Source organism: Grus americana, chromosome 1 (genome assembly GCF_028858705.1).
Source record: "Grus americana isolate bGruAme1 chromosome 1, bGruAme1.mat, whole genome shotgun sequence".
NCBI classification, from domain to species: domain Eukaryota; kingdom Metazoa; phylum Chordata; class Aves; order Gruiformes; family Gruidae; genus Grus; species Grus americana.
In genome coordinates this window covers 28,011,406-28,033,144 of record NC_072852.1, presented here as the reverse complement: position 1 = coordinate 28,033,144, position 21,739 = coordinate 28,011,406, and the positions used below count along the sequence as shown (strand labels likewise).

Here is a 21,739-nt window from a genome sequence, read left to right as displayed (position 1 = left end):
AATAACAATTCAGAACTGTACCACTAAAGTGCATTTTCTAAATAAGCAATTTTTCTAGAAAAATATGTTCAGGTACCTATGGACAAAAAAATATCAGGTGCTCACAAACATGAATAATTAATTTTGACTGCAACAGGAAACTGGTTTATGCTTCTACAATATAAGAACATTTCACAATGCTCAAAAAAAAAATCTAAGAAAAGCTGTGGCAACTAACAGCACATGTAAGGTCTTACTTGGAACCAATGTTTTACTTCAACAGATGAAGGAAGAATCATAGATTATAGATTCAGATTATAGTGTCATCGTAAAATTATACTAACTTCAGAGTTTAAAGACAATACAGTGTCGTGAATATATTTACCCTAAACTGTAATGTGGGAAACAGGATCGACAGGGGATCGACAAGAGCTATGGAATACCTCCTCTCAGTCAATGATTAAAATTTGTCTTGGTTGCTAGACGAAAACAAACAAACAGACACACAGGCGAAAAAACCCCCAGTGTGGTGGTTTAGTCCCAGCTGCCAATAAAGCACCATGCGGCTGCTCACTCACATCTGGTGATCTGGTGTGAATGGGTAGGAGAATGGGAAGACAAAGGTAAAACTTGTGGGTTGGGATAAAGACAGTTTACTGGGACAGCAAAGGGAGAGGGAAATAACAACAATACTAATAAAAGAATATACAAAGCAGGTGATACACAATGCAATTTGCTCACTGTCCAGGACCTGATACACAGCCCGTCCTCAAGCATGGATCCCTCCTCCCTGGCTAGCCCCTCCCCACCCCATTATGTACTGAGCATGACATCATATGGTATCAAATATCCCTTTGGGTCAGCTGTCCTGGCTGTGTCCCCTCCTAACTTCTTGTAAAAATTAACTTTATCCCAACCAAAATGCAGGACATCCAGGCATTACAATACAATAGCTTTTCAGAAGCCTGTTGCTACAGTACACTATTCCCTGTCCTCTATGATAGGAGATGAAACTTACTAGCTCTGGAAGCTTCTTCCACGTCACTGTAGATGTGTCTACAATTAATTTTTAACTAAACTACGCTTAAACAAAAGTTAATATAAATACCATTTTTAAATAACAGGTTTTTTACTCTCCAGTTATACCATGGAGTTGAAACTCATGCAATCAAGAGATAAGTACAAGAGGGAGAGAGTCTGCAGTTGTAATAGAAATAAATCCCACCTGCTATAGCTCACTGTCCCAAGTATAATTTTTTCCCACATGGTAAGTAGAATTCAAACACAAGAAAGTGCTTAAAAAGGAAGGGAAGTGAAATGACATAAAGAGAGCAAACAATAAATCCTGCGTGAATTTACACTTATAGATGAACATATGTCTCAGTCTCCCAACATTTCTAATCATGTTACCTGACAGTAAATTTCTTTTCTGTTTTCTTCAGAGGTGATGGCAATATTGATGTGATGTATTTTATAGTAATAGAATTTTTTTTTTCCTGAAATCATACCATTATTATAAGAAACAGTGAACTAAGAGGAAGAAATCACTATGGGAAATTATACCTACATTATAAACATCATCTTGGCTTCAAATATCTTAAAACCTGTTCAGCAGTAGAGGGCCTCCACTGGGGTTTTAGAGCTTCATCCCAGGTTAACCAATACACTCTGCACAATGCATTTCACAAAACCAAGTGCATCCTTTCTTAAAAACAGTGTTAAATATATAAAAAATAAGGTATGGCATTATCATTCATTGCTAAACAAACAATATCAGCAACACCTCTTCAGTTATGTTAATGACAACACAGTTACAAATTAAATTAACAAGCTATTATGATGACACTGTATTTAGGAATGGTCCCAGTCACAGTTCTTCACATGCAGAAAAATCTTTTTTTTTTCTTTCTTAAGCATTTCATTGTTTTCTTCACAGCATCCAACAGCATTTGGATGCTTTCACAAACATTTCAAGTAAGTGGAGCATCCAACAGTTCCTTTTTTGTTAAAACAGATAAAAAAAAATGAGAAATGTATACAATTTTTAAAGCTTGGAAATGCAATAAGACTATAGTGAAAATGTTTTTATCAAGATTTCTATATTTTATTATTCCTCCATTTTGCTTTCAGACAAGGGACTGGTTCTGTAAATTAACAGTTGTGAAATTATATTACTTTCAAATAATTACAAGCAGATTTTAACATATAACTGGGATGAAATCAGCTTACTATACTATTATAGTATCTTATTTGTAAGCATTGCATTTGAATGAAGAATCTCTGATTTTATATATATAACTCCTCTATTTGATTTCAAATTGACAAGAGCAGCATTAGTTTCTCATTTTACGTTGTGTCCTATGTCTATCTCTCCCCGCCGCCTTTGTTTTGGCTGCATCATCTTGAGTAAGAAAAACCTCTGAATATTTACACTGCATTTTTGCCTTTAGATGACAGATTTGGAACTAGCTGTAATTATTTATGAGTTTATGAACTAACCGAGACCTGATTTTTGTGAAGTGTACTATATGCATGCACTAAATCATAATCAGTAATGTAAACACCTAGAAATGTGTCCAAGAAGGATTTGAGAAGGGGTAAAGAAGGATATTGAGAAAAATGACAGTGTCCCACAAAGACCTAACCAGCAAAGGGCCTTCAAAGGTGAGAGAGAGTGCATGCCTTGTGAGAAAAGGTCGAGGGAGCTTGGCTTGCTTAGTCTAGTGAAAAAAAGACTGAGGGATGATCTAACAAACAGCAACATACCACTCCTTTTGAAGGGCCCTTACAATGATGACAGAGTCAAATTCTTCTTGGTAGTGGCAAGTGGGGCCCCATAACAGAAGGTTAACATAAAAAATTGCCCTTTAAGAGTCTCAGTCCTGGAAAAATGCTCTTCACAAGGTTAGTAGTGCAGAAAGGCTGCAGTATTGCCATTCCTGGGGGTTTTCAGGACTCAGCTAAACAAATTCACAGATGACCAGATGTACTGCTGGGGACAATCTGCTTTACATACAAGGTTAGACTAAATCACATCTACGGGCCTCTTCCAGCCAAGGTGTCTGTCTGTCTTTGAGCATCCATCCCAATACTAACTTCTCTGCAAACACTTGACAAATCAAGAACTGGCATTTTGATTATCTGGTTTTGAGTTCCCAGGACACTTCAAAATTAATTTTGATAGCAGCTCCAGAAAAAGCGTTCAAAGAGATGGAAGAGGATGGAGACTTAACACAAAGCAGATGACATCTGGGTATTAGGTGTTTGGTATATGGTAAGCCTATGACTGACAGTCATTTGTGCACCTCTTTCATTTTTCTACATTCTCGCACATTGTTATGACTTGCTTTCTATGATCAAATAAAATACTTTTAAGGTCACTATATTTACAGATAATAAGTGTCCAGGAATAAGAGTTCAGTCTGAGCCTGTTTAGTCCAGTAATATCCAGAGAAAATAAACACAGCTGCACACAGACTCCATTACTTAGTGTAAGAGTGAAACAGTGAGGCAATTCCAAACATGAAGATAAAAGCATCACACATTTAGAAAAGGAGGAACCACTCTTGGGGGGAGGAGGTGCAGCTGGCTCTGTATTTAGGTCACATTCTTCTAGGCTTAACTTTTTTTTTCCTTATATTTGGCCACCCTACTTTGTCGATCATTTCCAGTGATCCTCAAAATACCTTCATTGCCCTCTTCCATGGAGGGGTTTGAGAGATGAAGAATAGACAGACTGAAAAATGTGGAATTAAGGGACAGTAAAACACTGAATGAATGGTGTGTGAATGAATGGAGATGCTTTAGAGATATGTCATCTGTTGCCACAAACCCAAGAAGTTTAAGAGGGTGTCCTGTCCAAATAGCATTTCTAATTGGCTTTAAAAGAGGAAGATGTAAGTTCTCTAGAGAGTCATATATACAGCTGCTCAACACCATGCAGTTTGTTTTCAAATCCTGTGTTATTTAAATTTCCTATTTGTTATGAGGAGTAAAAATGGTAGAATCATAATGACACACATTCAAAGCAACACACGTTAGTCCAAGCGCAGTGCTTAAAAGTTTAGCTTGAAAGTTACAGACTTCAGAATTGAGTGTACTAGAGGTTTAGGTACTTCTCAAGGTAAGAATCAAACTGCAAAATAAATTAAGATCAAAATACTTAAAATTAAGATTTAGAGAAAAAACCTCATATATTCTTTTAGGAAACAAAAGACAAGAGCATCATTTCCTGTACATGCAGACTTGTAGATACAGACTTTGGTAATAAAACTGGGCCAAAAAAAAGGACAAAAATGGAATTTACATATCACTACCCTGACTTCGAGGCATATTCTCAATATGTAAGCCCATCTTACATGCATTTATCCGTCCATATACTAAAAGCCAGAGATAGATGAAGATTTTAGGTACAAGAAGAGACTTGTGGCCATGCACTGAAACAAGAAACTAATCCAATTGTCCAGGCAGATGTGTTAGGGTCTCTCCCAATATAATTTTTCAGTCAGAACAAGCAAGCTTGCTCGCTCTTCTATGTTGAGACAACCTCCTCCTTAAAATCTCAACTCTTACTTAAAAAGCATATGAAAAAGAAAATTAACATGTAAGAGTCCTCAAAAAGAAGTACTAGATAAGTTCAAGTAACAGTTGACTACATTATACTGTTTTAAGACTTACATATCATATATACAGCCTTGTATTATTCTTTTTTTTTTTTTAATATCTGCGGTATCTGTTTTTCTGAAGTCTTAACAGAGCAGAGATGCTTAAACTAAACTAAAAAAACAGAGCTAAGATAACAAGTAAAGGTTTGCTGATTTAATTTACAGATATATCTTCAGCATGCTTGCAGTACTTCTGTATGCATATTATTTCCCAAAGAGCAATTACTAACAAAATCAATGTTATGTCAATTGCCTCAGCATTGTCTGGTGTGTTTTTTTAAACACCAATATGAAACTGCCATCAAAAAGCTATTTCACAGCTGCTGAAGACTTTCTATCCATCATATACCCGGTGAGGATGATTCAATGCCTAGCATGCATTTCTCTTCTAATTATTCAAAAATAGCCGGTCTGGAGTCATCTATTATATTACTGTTCCTCTCTTTCTTCTCAGAAACCCCTTCCCAACATATTCATACGTAGCTATGCTTTAGGGATGTATGGCTTCCATATTAGTGAAATATGTGCAACAGACCAACCACTGACTTTCAAAATAACATTGTTTTATCTTCAAAATGAGACTTTTTTTGCAACATATTTGTTCCAAAATAATTTTCTCTTTACAGCTAATGTTCTAAATATTCAAAAAAGTATTTTTGGAGTTATAATTTATTTTTACTGATTTACGAAACACAGCCACCTAATATAAAATGCAAATAAATTATTTATTTTATGCTATTTAGGTTAGAACAAAAATAACAGTAGCTCTTCTAGGCTTCAGTGGTGTTGGTTTAAAAATATATTGATGATGCTTTCTCAGCTCATGTTGAGCTATACACTTATATACTGCATTGACTTGTACCAGTTATATTTCATTTATTCCATAAGTAGAGCTAAATTCATAGAATGAATGAGGTGTGCACACAAAATATCACCAGAAAACCAGCACTTCACTATGTATGACAATTAAATCATGAAATTTTAACATTTGTAATGATTATCAAGTTAGACAAACATGTGAATTAGAAAAGTGGCATGAAAGAGCAAATCAGGAGAGGGAAAAAGAAACATGTTGGTAGCAGGATACCTTCTTTTGTCTGTTTTCAGCAGCAGCCAACTGAGCTGACATTCTTTCTTGCATTTTCCTGCAGTGAGCCATAACAGCTTCTAAAATGGACAGAGGGTTCATGCATATTGGCTTCTTTTCTTTATCACCAGCACCTGCCTCAAAGTCTCTCTGAAGAGCCAGAAATGGGTCACTCAGATTAAATCTTCCATATCGCTCCTGGATAAAAACCTCTTTGCGCCGGGCCTAGTAAAAAACCCAAACAAACAGACAAAGAAATAAAACTAAATGCATTCTTTGGAGTACATTCACACACAGAAGAGACCTAAACCACAGGGAAAGTTATGTTACTTATATTTTTAAAATATTTCTTTAGGTATTCGTTTACAATCTCTAAAAGAAGTAGTCATATATATTGCACTCAGATTTCATTATAGTCAATACAATTCACTACATAAAAAACCTCCTTCTCTTTCTCAATTCAATACATAAATATCAATTTGGAGCTGTTTGAGAAATATCACAAAAATAACATCTTATATATTGGCTGATAGAGAGGAAAGGGAAGAAAAACATTCTAAAGTTTTCTTTTTCTGTGTATTAAAATGATGCTAGTAAATGCTTCATGTGTTTACTGCAGTACCAAAATAAATATTTTTCAAATAAAATAACTGACAGTATGTTTACACATACAGAAATTTTCATAAGTAATAGCAGACTAGCAGAGAGCAAAAATGCCACCAAGGTTTTTCTGAAATTGAGACACTTCTCATATCTCTGTTCAGGAAGAACTTCATGATCATGTTTCGCCACAGCATTATTTTAAAACATAATTTTATTTCCAAACTACTGTACAACACTTTATTGTCATAACAAAAAATACTACACAATAAAGATCAGAGGTAGCTTTGCTTGATAAATTTTTGGTTCCTCAGCCCAACATGAAAACAAGATCAGTTTCAGAGAAGGCATTATTATACATTTACTACACAGTACACAGGAAGGCCACAGATAAGTACTGACTTCTAACAGTCTTCAGAGAAAATACTGTTCCAAAATCTCGGGCTTAAGACCCTTCTAATTGGTGGTGGTGGGAAGAAAACCAAATCAAATTAAAAAAAAGCTCACACCAAAAAACCCCACTAGAAAGATCCAATGACTTCTAAATTTTTGTTGTGGTGTTTTTGTGATGGCACATATAACAGAAAGCAGAAGGAAGTAAGCCAAACCATTATAGCATGAATTTTGGAAGAAAATGAAGGCTTCTTACCTTAAAAATTAAAATAGTCACCAGAGCAGCTCTTTAAAGAAGTATGTCTCAAATAATCAGAAAAAAACCCCATAGTGCAGAGGACCACCAGAAAGAGGAATCCCTCCAAAAACAGATAAAACATTTATCTAATTTTATTAAAATCCAGTTTTGAAGAATAAGCAAAAAAGAGGAAGAATAAGCCAATTCTGAGATACAAAAGAGAAGGAACAGGCCTAATGGTTACCAAATGGTTCATAGATCATTTGGAAAGCTTGAAGTTAAAATTGTAACATATGAAATGGTTATAAAAGGTAGCACGCATTTCAGGGCATGAGAAACCAAAGAGGAATATAAGAACTATGCTAGAAAAACTCTCCAGAGACTAACTACAAATAACATACCTTAATGAATGCCCAACTTTTTCCTATATATTGTCTACAAAATTAAAATGTTGTGGAAAATTAAAAGGCAAAAGAGAATTTGACTGGAACTGAAATAAGTGTGCCTACATATTGTGATGTTTGAAATACTTTTAGTCTATTTTTCAATTTGATAGTATAAATAGACCTTCAAGATATTTATTTTTAAAAAAGGCCTTTGGGGCATAACTTCAGAAAAAGCTTACAGACTTCATTCAGACCTAAACTCTAGCTAGGCTTACAAAGTCAGGTAGCGATTGAAGAAATAAAAATAAGCTGATAGAACCTAGTTATTTTTTATAAATTGCCTTGCAAATAACCCCTAATTAGTCTAATATTTTAATCCTTTAGTTTTTAACTTAGATTTTAAAATGAAATAAAATAGCTAGTTCCAAAGGTAATATTACAAAGCCAGATGGGGAGGGAATATATTTGTAGTTCCTGGTTCTATATATTGAAGTTACAGGATGGTATGCAGCTTAGGAATTCAACCTTCCTGTAAAGGAAACAATCAAAACCAAAAACTTGACCCTAAATGTATTAAAGTGCTAAGCAACCAAACAAGATGACAAAACCGAAGTCCTGGTTTTGGCTGGGATAGGGTAACTTTCTTCCTAGTAGCTGGTCTAATGCTGTGTTTTGGATTGAGGACAAGAATAAAGTTGATAACACACTGATGGTTTAGTTGTTGCAGTCAAGGACTTCTCAGCTTCTCATACTGCCCATACTGGGGTGCACAAGAAGCTGGGAGGGAACACAGCCAGGACAGCTGACCCAAACTGGCCAAAGGGATATTCCATACTATATGACATCATGCTCAGTATATAAACTGGTGGGATTTGGCCGGGGGGCTGCCACGGCTCAGGAACTAGCTGTGCATCAGTCAGCAGGTGGTGAGCAATTGTGCTGTGCATCACTTGTTTTGTATATTCTTTTATCATTATTATTATTATTACTACTACTACTGCTATTGTTATTTTCCTTTTATGTCCTATTAAACTGGTTTTTACCTCAATCCATGAGTTTTACCTTTTTTTGATTCTCTCCCCCATCCCACTCCAGGGTGCGTGAGCAAATGGCTTTGTGGTTGTTTTAGCTGCCTGCCAGGTTAAACCACAACACCCAAGCAGGTTAAGAATTTAAATGGAGGTGGAGGCACAATCCATATATAAATTACCAGCAGTATAAAAGCCACTTAGTTTATATAAAGAAAGTGAGCCATAAAAGTAAAGGAAATAACACTGATGTAAGAGCTCAGCTGTAAATAAAAAAAAGACCACCAGAGCCTCCATCCTTAAATCCAGAGACCAACAGCAAAAAGAGCAGCCAAGTAGATTAACTGATCTCAGAGGCAAAGGCAACCACTCATGCTTTTAAGGAAACACAGGTAGACAACCAGTGAAATAATGTGTATTTTCCAGTTTTTTGTATAACCCATGACCAGGTGCTATGCGAACAGGTCATAACCTCAGATAAAACTAAACCAGCAAAATTAGAAAACTTAAAGATAGGGGATGCATCAATGATGCTCTCCTGCCAGAGGACTTTCCTCCTGCTTTTTAACAGTTTTGGTGCTGCTGCTTTGGAATTGGAGCTGTTTAATAATGCCTCTGAAAGTATCAGGCAGATAAAGGGGAAAAATTATCCCAGAAGTGGGTTAGAATAGCTCTTCAGGGCCACTAACTTCAGCTAAAAGAAAAAAAAAAAAAGAAAAGCAGTCATCAGTGGTGATCATTTGATTATCAGACACGCAGACAGTTGAGCTTGTGCTGTCAGTCTGGACTGCACAAGCAACTTGTCCACAACCATTGTACCCAGCAGACACCTTAATGATCCCAGGAAGTGATGGGAGGTTCATATGGATAATGATGACACAGAAACAGAAAAGACTTTTTCAAGGCAAAATTTAGGCTACCGTGTAAGATGTTCATTACTACATGCTGACACATTATTCTCTGAAATGTTCTTTAACATGCATAGCAATTAACAGAACAAGCAAGGCAAAGGTTCAGTGTGCACCTGCCAAAACAGTAAAGAGACTGGGTATTTGGATTCATTAACTAAGGAAAAGATGACACTATATAGAACGGATGAGCTCCATCTGAATGAAAATCAAAACAATTTGCTGGCATTAAGAATTAAAGTGGCTACAGGAAAATCTGAAAGCTAAAAGCTGTGGGAAAACCAAGAGGTCTCAAACAGCACGTGGTTTGGGATGACAGACCCTGTAGGGCTGAAGCCGTAACTGTACACCCTCAAGCACAGAGTAAAACAGACTGGCCACTCTCAAGCCATAAACAGCAAAGTCATCTCAGGATGCTTCCAACTCAAAAGGGAGCTAAATACAAAATATTAAAACAAATGTTTCCATGTTTCTAAAAATATATGATAAAATGATGGGATGAGGATGCACGATTTCAAATGAAGATACCAGAATAAAAGATAAAGCAGAAGCTTGGCACAAGGGAGGCAATGAGTAGTTCCCTGAAACTTAGGCACAAAGTTGCAGAAACACAAGCTAGGCTGTACTGGTAGAGCAGTGATGTTATATGCCAGGGAAAAGTTACAATTCAGGTTAGATAAATACAATTCCCACGATTTGAAATTATTAGCCTAAACAGAAGTCTCATGTAAGAGCTACACTATCTACCAGTCGCCTGATTAGACTGCAATTGCAACTATGATCTGCTGAGGAAAACTGTAGGAGGCTGGAAACCTTACAGTGATGGGCCAACTGCAGTTCCTTCCATGCAGCCTGGACAGATATCCCATCATTATAGAAAAGACTACCTTTTTAGACAACATTAGTGATTGTGTCAGGAAACGCACAAATCCAGTTTGTTTAGGACCAAAAAGCCAAGGTTGACAGTGAAGAGCTGCAAAGGGCCCCTGGATACTAAATGACTGGATGACAAAATGACAGTTGAAATTCAATGCAGAGAATCATGAAGTCGTGCACATCAAACAAATGGATATTCATTTTACAACACCACAGGCTAAACTCCATGTTATGAATAGACAAGGCTTTAGTTATAACAGAAACTGGGTTAGGTTCTGTGATGAAGCTCATCTGCACACCCACAAAAGAGCCCAGAGACACAAAGGCAGAAGTGAGAACACAAATAATACCTGGGTGGATACTCCCAGGCCCATCACAGGACCATCATCCCATCTCAGGCCTGTCTCCATCAGCCCAGAGGACCACAGAGGCACACCGTGGCAGGCAGACACCCAAACTAAGGACTTCTGAGGAATGAACACCTTGTCTGGCCTCTTCCCAGGGTGTCCCAGGAGAGCCTCAGCTCCACTGGCCACTGAAAAGGTGAATAAGGAGTGACAGTTTGCTTATCTAACACAAGGATTATGGAGCATCCAGTAACTCTGTGTATCCACAGGATACTTGGCTGGATGGACCTCAGATCTGAAGTAGCCTGGCTGCTACGTTCTTAAACATAGCTCATAAAAAACAAATGACTGGAACAGTAAAGTGAGAACAGCAGCATTTTGACTATACTGAAGTCTCAACAGATAACATAACATCCATCAACATTTGTCTGTATTCTCAATTTTTATTGTTCTCTCTTAGAAGCCATAGTGTTGGTCCTAAGACCCGTCTAATAAAAGACACTACAGTGAACTCTGGCTATCCGTGTTCTGTACTCAAAATGACTTTTTGATAAGAGCTGAATGTTAACAGCACTTCATGTTCCCAATTCACCTCAAACAAATCAGCAGGAGTGAATAGAGCTACATATGGTCTCCATCATCTGCTCCTAGCTGAACATGTGTGTCAACAGTCATCAGGCACTGACACAGCCTTTCATTGTACATACGACATGGCACTCTGTTAAACCAAAACCCACTTATTTCTTGGGTATTTCTGGTATTTAGTTGTCATGTCACAGAAAAATAAAAATACAAAGTAGTTTAAATAAAGATGCTTTGAATAAAATAACACAATAAAAATACATTGCAAAGAAAAACACTGAACGAAGAATGTCAAAACACTAATTGAGGGTGCCAAGACACTAAAAGAAGTGCAGCAAAGCACCAGAGGCTTTCACAAATATGGCATTGTACCATTTATACATCAGGAACTGCAAACCAATACATGAATATTCAGCACTGAGGATATCTGTAAAGATATTTTTAATGCCTTTTCTGCCTTTCAAAAAAATATTCAATTATTTTTAGGTCATAAGAGGTTTGGAAGCTAAATGCAGTTTGATAGGAAAATTTAAAGATTTGTTAACTTTAACATGAAAATTCTACTTAGGTTATCTACTTTCCTGTTACCTTATTGCTAATTGGCTTTTAAATTTAAAAACTTTTAAAAGCTGCAGAAATATACTTTTTTGGATAGTGCATCATAGCATAGTTGAGTGGGGTTTTTTGAGCCAGAAGAAGTTAATGCAAAATCTTCTTGTAAATCATGCTATTTTAATTTCTTCTGAATCATGCTAAACATCACCTACATACTTTACAATATATTCTAGTGACAATGCAAATAGCAAGGGTTATTAGGTCATATTTAATGACTATCCGTGGTGAAATGGAAGGTAGGTGCCTATTGACTCCATCAGGCCCCAGTTCCACGAGGCAAAGTCTTCCACAGTAACAGCAGATTAAAGAACTTATGTCCTGTGTGTTAACCCTCCATTGCCACACAGCACTCACTCACTGATACCAGGAAAGCTCCCTGTGGGACAACTCTGGTAACAGGGCGAGGGGAAGACACAAACACCACCACCCAGGCTTCTTTTCCTTGACAACTTTTCTGCAGGATCCATTCCACAATCTTTTTCCCAGGGCAGCCGACAAACAAATGTGCCAATGCATTGAAGGGGGAAGGATGTTGCAATGTGGTAACAAATTGGGGAAGAAAGGGAAAAAGAAGATAAATTGGAATACCTTAAGTTAGTATTGTTACCAAAGATTATCTCTCATGAAGCTAATGTTGGATATGTGTAATCTTTTGAGGTTTTTTTACATTCTAGGCCCTAGATAATACTTCTGTCCCTTTGCACTTCACTAAAATACATCAGATGTGAGAAACAGAAATACTAGAATCAGAGAATTTTCCTCTTACATCATCTTTCAGCACCGAATTTCAAGTCATAAAAGCTAGTAGCAATATCAAGATATCTGTTTTTAATGGCACTCATTATCTAGGGAATGTACACTCTAATGTCATATGGGTAATTAATCCTTTAAAATAGTTTCTGCATAATTTGGTGGCTGTGCTATAACAGCATTAGCAGTATCCCACATATTAACTTCAATTGCACAGCAATATATACAGAAAACATTTAAAATGTTGATTTGTGAATAATTAACTGAATGCATTTTCAAACAGAAAATTTTCAAAAACAGACAGAATATGCACCCACTATAGGAGGTAATCATGACTGCAGCATTGTGAAAGGTGGTATACGAATTTATAAACCATCAGTTTTATTTTTCTGTACATACCCATTTGCACAGCAACTAGCTTTTTAATGGAAGGACTGAGATTGCAAGTATTTAAAGGTATAAAAAGATGTCCATGGGAAATGATACTTTTTGCAACTTATGCCAGTGGTACACAAAATTATGACTTAAGCTAAATCCTCCAAGTAACTGCTAATAAAAACTGACAGTAAGCACATGCAAATCAAGAGAAAATGTCTAAAAACAAAGAAAAAACCTTTAAATAGTTAATTTGTGAAATTCACTACTGCAATAGGGTAAAAGCTTTAACTTGTTCACAACAGCTTTTGAATTCAGTCCAGTAAGAATATCACATTTATACAGAGCTTTTAAATCCTTACACAGGATCTGAAACATTAAACAAGGAGACTAAAATAAGAGTGCAACTGCTACTTAAAAAGAACGAAAACCCGAAGTTTCTTTATGGACAGACTGGTCTATAGCATTATGTTAGATCAAGGATGAACTACAAGTTTATATTTAAAAAAATACAGTAGAACTGAAAAACATCTTCAGAGAGGAGTAAAAGATGATGAAAAGGTACAACACAGCTTCTCTTCAAGGAAGAGTTAAGTAAAAATAGGACTTTTCAGTGTGAAAAAGAGACAACCACAGAGAAACATGCTGGAGGTCTGTATGCTGACAAGACAAGTAGCAATCGTCCCGTGATCTAATGAGGGAAATTTGGACACAAATTCTTCTCGGTGAGAGCAGATAAGCACTGGAACACGTTGCCCAGGGAAAACATATAACCTCTGTCACTGGGAGATTTCCAAAACTAGATTGGATAGGGCCATCAGCAATCAGATCCATGTTTGACCTTAGTCCTGCTTTAAGCAGAAGATTGGACTGAATGATCTCTCCAGGTGACTTTCAACCTAAATTACTCATGATTTCTTCTAGGACAGTTATTTTTTATCTTGTAGATGCTAGCAATCTTCTCAAGTAACAAATGACAGAAATGAATTCTCACAGGAAGGAAAAACAACCAAATCCTTATTGGTGGAACAAGTCTTATGTCTTGCTTAGGATCATGAAAATAATGTTTATTACTCAGAAAACAGAACTTTTAGTCTGTGATATTTTCAAAAATAAAAAATCGGCACTGAACAATCCTAGGGATTACACAGCTGTGCAACACAAGGGCAAGGTTTACTCTCAAGTTTTCTCTTCTAGGTCTGCAGCCAACAAGAATCTGGAGGATCAGGCTGTAAGATAAACTGTTTCTTTTATTACTCTCTCAGGAAGCCTGTCTCCTACCACATACAGCAAGACACCTCATTCACCCCTACACCAACTTTTTTCACACTGTTCAAGTCACCTCTGTGCATCTGTCTGTCAACTCCCTCCTGGAGACTTCCATCTCTCAAGCTGACCCTTTGCAGTCACTGACCCCATTTATCTACTGGTAGATGAAGACTGGCAGCGGGGTTTGCAGGGAGAGGAACAAAAGGCGTGGAGGTATCTGGATGATGGGCTATGGGAAATGCTGCAAATCCAGTATAAGAACTGGCCTGCAGTCACTTGTTTCTTATGTTCCATTTCAGAAGAAAAAAAAAATTAATCTATTTTCAGTGACCAAACTGAGAATTATTAAGTTTAATTAGATTTTTTTCTCCCTGTTACTGAAACAAGAATGTAAAGGGGCAGGGAAGCCTTCAAATAGTATCCATCTTACTGTGGACTTAAAGCTAAAAGCATAAAAAAAGCAAGGAAAACCAAATATGACTAATTAGTCTATAAGTAAGAAATAAGCCCAATAAGGAAAAATGAAAAATTAATCACATAACATAAGTTATATTGCTAGTTTTCTTTCGGTAATAATCTGCATTGATATAAGTTGCACACATTTGCTGAAATGAGTTTTCATAATCAGTAACAGAATATATAAGCAACAGTATTTTTAAGGTTAATACTGCATTTTTCCCCCAACGTATCTCCGAGTTTCCTCTTCGTTTACCTGCCAAGTTAAGAGTTCAGCAAGGCCAAGTCTTCCATGCAGCAACTGATGATAAACATCAAAAATAGGACTGCATGTCCTACAGTGCTGTGGAACAATGGAACTGAATTAAAGCTGCCCCAGAACCCTTAAACAAAATTTCCTTCCTTTCAAGAGCATTTGTTCCTCTGATTAATTTCCTTTTCCACATACACTAAAATTGTTTCAACAGATGTTGATAGGTTCATATTAATATTTTCCCTTGACATATGTATTAGGGAGTGGTAAAAAGTTTTCTAAAACTAACCAACACAGAAGAGGAGGCAGTAAAAGCTTATTTTATGTGTTATGTTAAAGATGAGGGTGAGCCCTTCATTCTAAATAAAATTGAAAGGGTAATAAATTTTTTTTAAAAGAGGAAGGTGGCTCAAAGAGAACATGTTTATAAATCTTATTCAGTGGCATTATACAGTGTCTTCAAATGATTTGCTGGAGCTATTCATTTAAGCAAAAGAGAATTATCAATGAGTACCTACTCATAATAAAAGCAGTACTTTCAGAGATACCTGCAAAATACTGAGGTGGGGGTCGGGGATATGATGTCTTACTATGATTAATTGACTCTTTAAAGAATGCTCGCAATTTTGTTACATAATAGGGTTTGGGGGCTTTGTTTGTTGGCTTTTTTTTTTAAATGCAGATATAAATGAATGCTTTCAAAGTATCATATATTACTTCCATATAAAGTTTTACAGAATAAACTAAAAATGGAAATGTAAACATCAATAACTGCTGAAGAAATGGTATGCTGCAGCATGATTTCTGTCAATGAACATGTGATGCTCAATTTCTCCTTACAGTGCAGGCCCGCTGGTGACAGACAGGGTATGCCCGTCTCAAAAAGGGAAAAGGATCTTTGCACAGGAGTTAGCAGGGCTCATTGAAAGAGCTTTTAACTAGATTTGAAGGGAGAAGGGATAAGAGAGAACTTGGGGGTTGCATGCCAATGTTTGAGGGATGGTGTGCTAGTGAGGTCCTTCAGTCTGCTGTCTCAGTGGAGGTAGGGGATGGAGATCCATGCAGCAGCAAAGATGCAAGGGTTATTGATGTGTTAGAAACCACGGAAGTGCCTGAGAATGGTCACATAAGAATTAGGACTTTTCCCCCCAAAAAGGTGGTGGGATCAACAGCTCAACTGCGTGTGCACTCAACAAATGCATCTACACCGGTGCATGCAGCATAGGCAACAAACAGGAGGAGCTGGAAGCCATTGCACAGCAGGAAAACTATGATATAGTTGCCATCACAGTAACATGGTGGGATGACTCGCACAACTGGAGTGCTGCAATGGATGGATATAAACTCTTCAGAAAGGAAAGGCAAAGAAGGAGAGGTGGTGGGGTAGCCCTGTATGTTAGGGAGTGTTTTGATTGTCTAGAGCTTAATGATGGTGACGATAGGGTTGAGTGGTTATGGGTAAGAATCAGGGGGAAGGCCAACAAGGCAGATATCATGATGGGAGTCTGTTATAGACCACTCAACTAGGATGAAGGAGCAGATGAAATACTCTATAAGCAACTGGGAGAAGTCTCACAATCGCTAGGCCTTGTTCTTGTGGGGGACACCAGCTTATCAGATGTCTGCTGGAAATACAATACAGCAGAGAGGAAACAGTCCAGGAGGTTCCTGGAGTGTGTGTAAGATAACTTCCTGACACAGCTCATGAGTGAGCCAACTAGGGAAGGTGCCCAGCTGGACCTGTTGTTTGCAAACAGAGAAGGACTTGTGGGTGATGTGACAGTTGGAGGCTGTCTTGGGCACAGCGATCATGAAACTATAGTTTCTGATTCTCAGAGAATTAAGGACAGGGGTCAGCAGAACTGTCACCTTGGACTTCCAGAGGGCAGACTTTGGCCTATTTAGGAGAATAGTTAACAGAGTCCCTTGGGAGGCAGTTTGGAAGGGCAAAGGAGTCCAGGAAGGCTGCACATTCTTCAAGATCAAAATCTTAAAGGCACAGGAGCCGGCCATCCCCAGGTGCCAAAAGACAGGCTGGCAGGGAAGAAGACCGGCCTGGCTGAAGAGAGAGCTTTGGCTGGAACTCAGAAAAAAAGGAGAGTTTATGGCCTTTGGAAGAAGGGGCAGGCAACACAGGAGGACTACAAAGATGTCGTAAGGTTAGGCAGGGAGAAAATTAGAAGGGCCAAAGCCCAGCTAGAACTTATTCTGGCTACTGTTGTAAAAGACAATAAAAATATATGTCTATAGATACATGAGCAACCAAAGGATGCTTAAGGAGAATCTCCATCCTTTATTGGATGTGGGGGGAAACATAGTGACAAAGGATGAGGAAAAGGCAGAGGTACTTAATGCCTTCTTTGCTTCAGTCTTTAGTAGTAAGACCAGTTGTTCTCTGGGTACCCAGCCCCCTGAGCTGGAAGATAGGGATGGGGAGCAGAGTGAAGCCCCCATAACCCAAAGGGAAATGGTTAGTGACCTGCTACACCACTTAGACACATACAAGTCTATGGAGCCGGATGGGATCCATGCAAGGGTGGTGAGGGAGCGGGAGGAAGTGCTCACCATGCCACTTTCCATCATTTATCAGCAGTCCTGGGTAAACAGGGAGATCCTAGTTGACTGGAGGTTAGCAAATGTGATGCCCATCTACAAGAAGAGCTGGAAGGAGAATCTGGGGAACTACAAGCCTGTCAGTCCGACCTCAGTGCCAGAGAAGGTTATGGAGAAGATCATCTTGAGTGCCATCATGTAGCACATACAAGACAACCAGGTGATCAGGCCCAGTCAGCATGGGTTTATGATAGGCCAGTCCTGCTTGACTAACCCGATCTCCTTCTATGACAAGGTGACCCACTTAGTGGATGAGGGAAAGGCTGTAGATGTTGTCTACCTGAACTTTAGTAAAGCCTTTGACACTGTTTCCTACAGCATTCTCCTGGAGGAACTGGCTGCTCATGACTGGGTACTCTTCACTGGGTATAAAACTGTCTGGATGGCCGGGCCCAAAGAGTTGCAGTGAATGGAGTTAAATCCAGTTGGTGGATGGTCACAAGTGGTGTTCCACAGGGCTCAGTACTGGGGCCAGTTCATCATTAATTTTGTCCTTTAGAGTAATGAAAATCCACTATTTTGAGATTATGGATTTAAAAATGGAAAGGCCATATTACAAAGCTAAGATCATTTACTAACAGATCAGTACCAACAAGAAAAAACAATATAGTCAATATAAAATATTCTTCACTTCTTACAGATGTAAAAGGTGAAACTCAGGCCTTGCACTAGTTTCTAAATGAGGAAGGAGAAAAAACTCAAGTTGTGAAACAACATGTGGTTTTAATCGAGAAGAGCCATCCAGATGTTCTATATAAAGATGACATTAGACCTATTTTATGACAGCTTTGTTGTCTGATGCTTAAACATTTGAAAATTACAGGCCAATATTTTGTGAGGAAGTATCAGCGTTCGATGCTCTGATTATCTAACCACCCAGACATTTATTTTGGAAAATAATACAAATTTTCATACTGATAATGAGTGTCAATGAATAGAAGAGTCTTGAGCTTTCTGCTGACTTTAAATAACCATTTGTCATCTAGACTTTATTGCATGTTCAAATTTATAGTTCAAATTCATGCAAATCAATTCATAATTCTTTGCATGGAAATCTGTCAGCCATTCTTTTGAACTACTGAAGGAAATCTGACTTCACCTCTAGCCAAAAAGAGCACTTTACCTCCATGCCTAGTAAATAAAAAGTTTCTCCAGCTCAATAACGTACAAAACATACCAAAGGCGTAACAGAAAATCTTTAACTAAATCTGTGTTTCTTTTTCATTTACAGCATTTAGCTTTTCATATTTTCAAGCTATTAAAATCTCAGTTAAAATATCATCCCATATTACTGCATGGCAATTACACGATTACCAAACTTTACTTTAATGAAAAGGTATGCAAATTTTGAGTTTACAATGCAATCATCAGGCACAGTCAACATGGGTTCACAAAGGGAAAATCCTGTTTAACTAATTTGATATCCTTCTATAAGGTCACCTGCCTAGTAGATGAAGGAAGGCTATGGATGTAGTTTTTCTGGATTTTAATTAAGGCTTTTGATACTGTGCCTCACAGCATCCTTCTGGACAAGTTGTCCAACTGTGGGATAAGCAGGTTCATGATGCACTGGGTGAAGAACAGAGCCCAAAGGATTGTAGTGAATGGGACTACATCTGGCTGTTGACTGGTCACCAGTGGTGTTCCTCAGGTTTCAATTCTAGGGCCAGTTCTATTCAATATATTTATTAATGATCTAGCTACAGGAGTTGAATGCTCCATTAACAAGTTTGCTGATGATACCAGATTAGGAAGTGCAGTTGACTCTCTTGAGGGACAAATTGCCTCGCAGAGGGATCTAGATAGATTGGAGCATTGGGCAATGATTAATGGGATGAAATTTAACAAGTCGAAATGCCAGATTCTGCACCTAGGACGGAGTAACTCTGGGCACAAGTATAAACTGGGAGAGGAGTGGCTGGAGAGCAGTGCTGCAGAAAGGGATCTGGGGGTGCTGGTGGGCAGCAGGTTCAATGAGTCAGCAGTGTGCCCTGGCAGCCAAGAGGGCAAACCACACCCTGGGGAGCATCAAACACAGCACAACCAGCTGGTCAAAGAGTGATTATCCTGCTGTATTCAGCATTGGTGCAGCCTCACCCAGAGTACTGCATGCAGTTCTGGACCCCACAATTTAATAAGGATGTGAAGGTCCTTGAATGCGTCCAGAAGAGGGCAACAAAGCTGGTGAAAGGGCTGGAAGACATGTCCTATGAGGAGCAGCAGAGGACTTTGGAGAAAAGGAGGCTGAGGGGCAACCTTGTTGCTTTCTACAGCTTCCTGAGAAGGGGAAATGGGGAGGGAGGTGCTGAGCTCTTCTCCCTGATATCCAGTGATAGGACATGTGGGAATGGTTCCAAGCTGCACCAGGGGAGGTTTAGGGTGGACATTGGGAAGCATGTCTTTACCGAGGGTGGTCAAACACTGGAACAGGCTTCCTAAAGAGGTGGTCGATGCCCCAAGCCTGTCAGTGTTTAAGAGGCATTTGGACAATGTCCTTAATGACATGCTGTAACTTGGTCAGCGCTGAATTGGTCGGGCAGTTGGATCACTGTAGGTTCCTTCCAACTGAAACAGCCTATTCTATTCTATTATCAATATAGATTTATTTGAAGTATAGTAAGAAATCAATGTTTTCAAATGATTTCCAGTATTCACTGGAAGGTAAATTGTCAAAGTAATATGCATTACCTCCAAGAAGAATTTTATTCATGCTACTACCCCTATTGAAGATGCTGAATAAGTATATTTCATAGAATCATAGAATGGTTTGGGTTGGAAGGGACCTCAAAGATCATCTAGTTCCACCCCTCCTGCTGTGGGCAGGGACACCCTCCACTAGACCAGGCTGCCCAAAGCCCCATCCAACCTGGTCTTCAACACCTCCAGGGAGGGGGCATCCACGACCTCTCTGGGCAACCTGTTCCAGTGCCTCACTGCTCTCACAGTAAAGAATTTCTTTCTAACATCTCATCTAAATCGACCCTCCTTCGGCTTAAACCCATTACCCCTTGTCCTGTCACTACACTCCCTGATAAACAGTCCCTCACCATCTTTCCTGTAGGCCCCCTTCAGGTACTGGAAGGCTGCAATTAGATCCCCCCAGAGCCGCCTTTTCTCCAGGCTGAACAATCCCAACTCTCTCAGCCTGTCCTCATAGGAGAGGTGCTCCATCCCTCTGATCGGCTTCGTGGCCCTCCTCTGGACTCGCTCCAACAGCTCCATGTCTCTCCTGTACTGGGGCCCCCAGAGCTGGATGCAGTACTCCAGGTGGGGTCTCACAAGAGCGGAGTAGAGGGGCAGGATCACCTCCCTCGACCTGCTGGTCATACCTCTTTTGATGCAGCCCAGGACACGGTTGGCTTTCTGGGCTGCAAGCGCACACTGCTGGCTCATGTTGAGCTTCTCATCAATCAATACCCCCAAGTCCTTCTCCTCAGGGCTGCTTTCAATCCATTCCTCGCCCAGCCCATAGCTGTGCTTGGGATTGCGCCGACCCACATGCAGGACCTTGCACTTGGCATTGCTGAACTTCATGAGGTTCGCACGGGCCCACCTCTCCAGCCTGTCAAAGTCCCTCTGGATGGCATCCCTTCCCTCCAGCGTGTCGACCCCACCACACAGCTTGGTGTCGTCGGCAAACTTGCCGAGGGTGCACTCAATCCCGCTGTCCATGTCACCGACAAAGATGTTGAACAGTGCTGGTCCCAGTACCAACCCCTGAGGAACACCACTCATCACTGTTCTCCACTTGGACATTAAGCCGTTGACCACAACTCTTTGAGTGCGACCATCCAACCAATTCCTTATCCACCGAGTGGTCCATCCATCGAATCCATGTCACTCCAATTTAGAGACAAGGATGTCTCTACTAAATACTCTCTAACTAAATAAATTTTATTTCTAAAATTGAACATTTTAAAGTAAACCGAATACTCATCCACATTGTATATTTTGGATTTTTACCCTTTATTAAAACTTTACAGTAATATTCCAGCTAGTATTCTCTTTACAGATACCATTACTTAAAAGTTAACAATTTTAAAATTGTCATATAACAGCTTATAATTCCACAATATCTAGCTAAAGTTTTACTCTGCTATTTCAGAGAGAACTCGCTATAATCACTGTCGCTCTATTTTCTCAAACTTTCCATTTATTTGTACAAATGGAACGCTAGCTTTTATAAGGGACCTGGTGTTAAGTATTTTTGGTACACGGCCAGAGCTTCTAAGACATGCCTATCTCTGGGAGAACTGCAGGTGGAAAGACCTATCCACCAATCAGAACAGCAACAAAACAGAGTGGAAGGGAGAAAAGCAT

General features: G+C 38.9%; 1 protein-coding gene across 6 annotated transcripts in view; it reads right to left on the bottom strand.

Annotated features, from left to right (window-relative positions):
- The window catches only part of CTTNBP2 (cortactin binding protein 2), a 91,896-nt gene that overhangs the window by 46,480 nt on the left and 23,677 nt on the right, over nucleotides 1-21,739 (bottom strand). For 5 of the 6 annotated variants that reach the window (XR_008579705.1, XM_054846120.1, XM_054846163.1 and 2 more), the window contains exon 3: nucleotides 5,731-5,955. Coding sequence is in view for 4 of the 6 variants with exons in the window: in XM_054846120.1 (XP_054702095.1) it covers nucleotides 5,731-5,955 (225 nt within the window). In the remaining 2 variants the exon portion in view is untranslated. Of the gene's footprint in view, nucleotides 1-364; nucleotides 1,938-5,730; nucleotides 5,956-21,739 lie in introns of those variants that run through there. The other variant, XM_054846148.1, reaches the window with a different exon arrangement.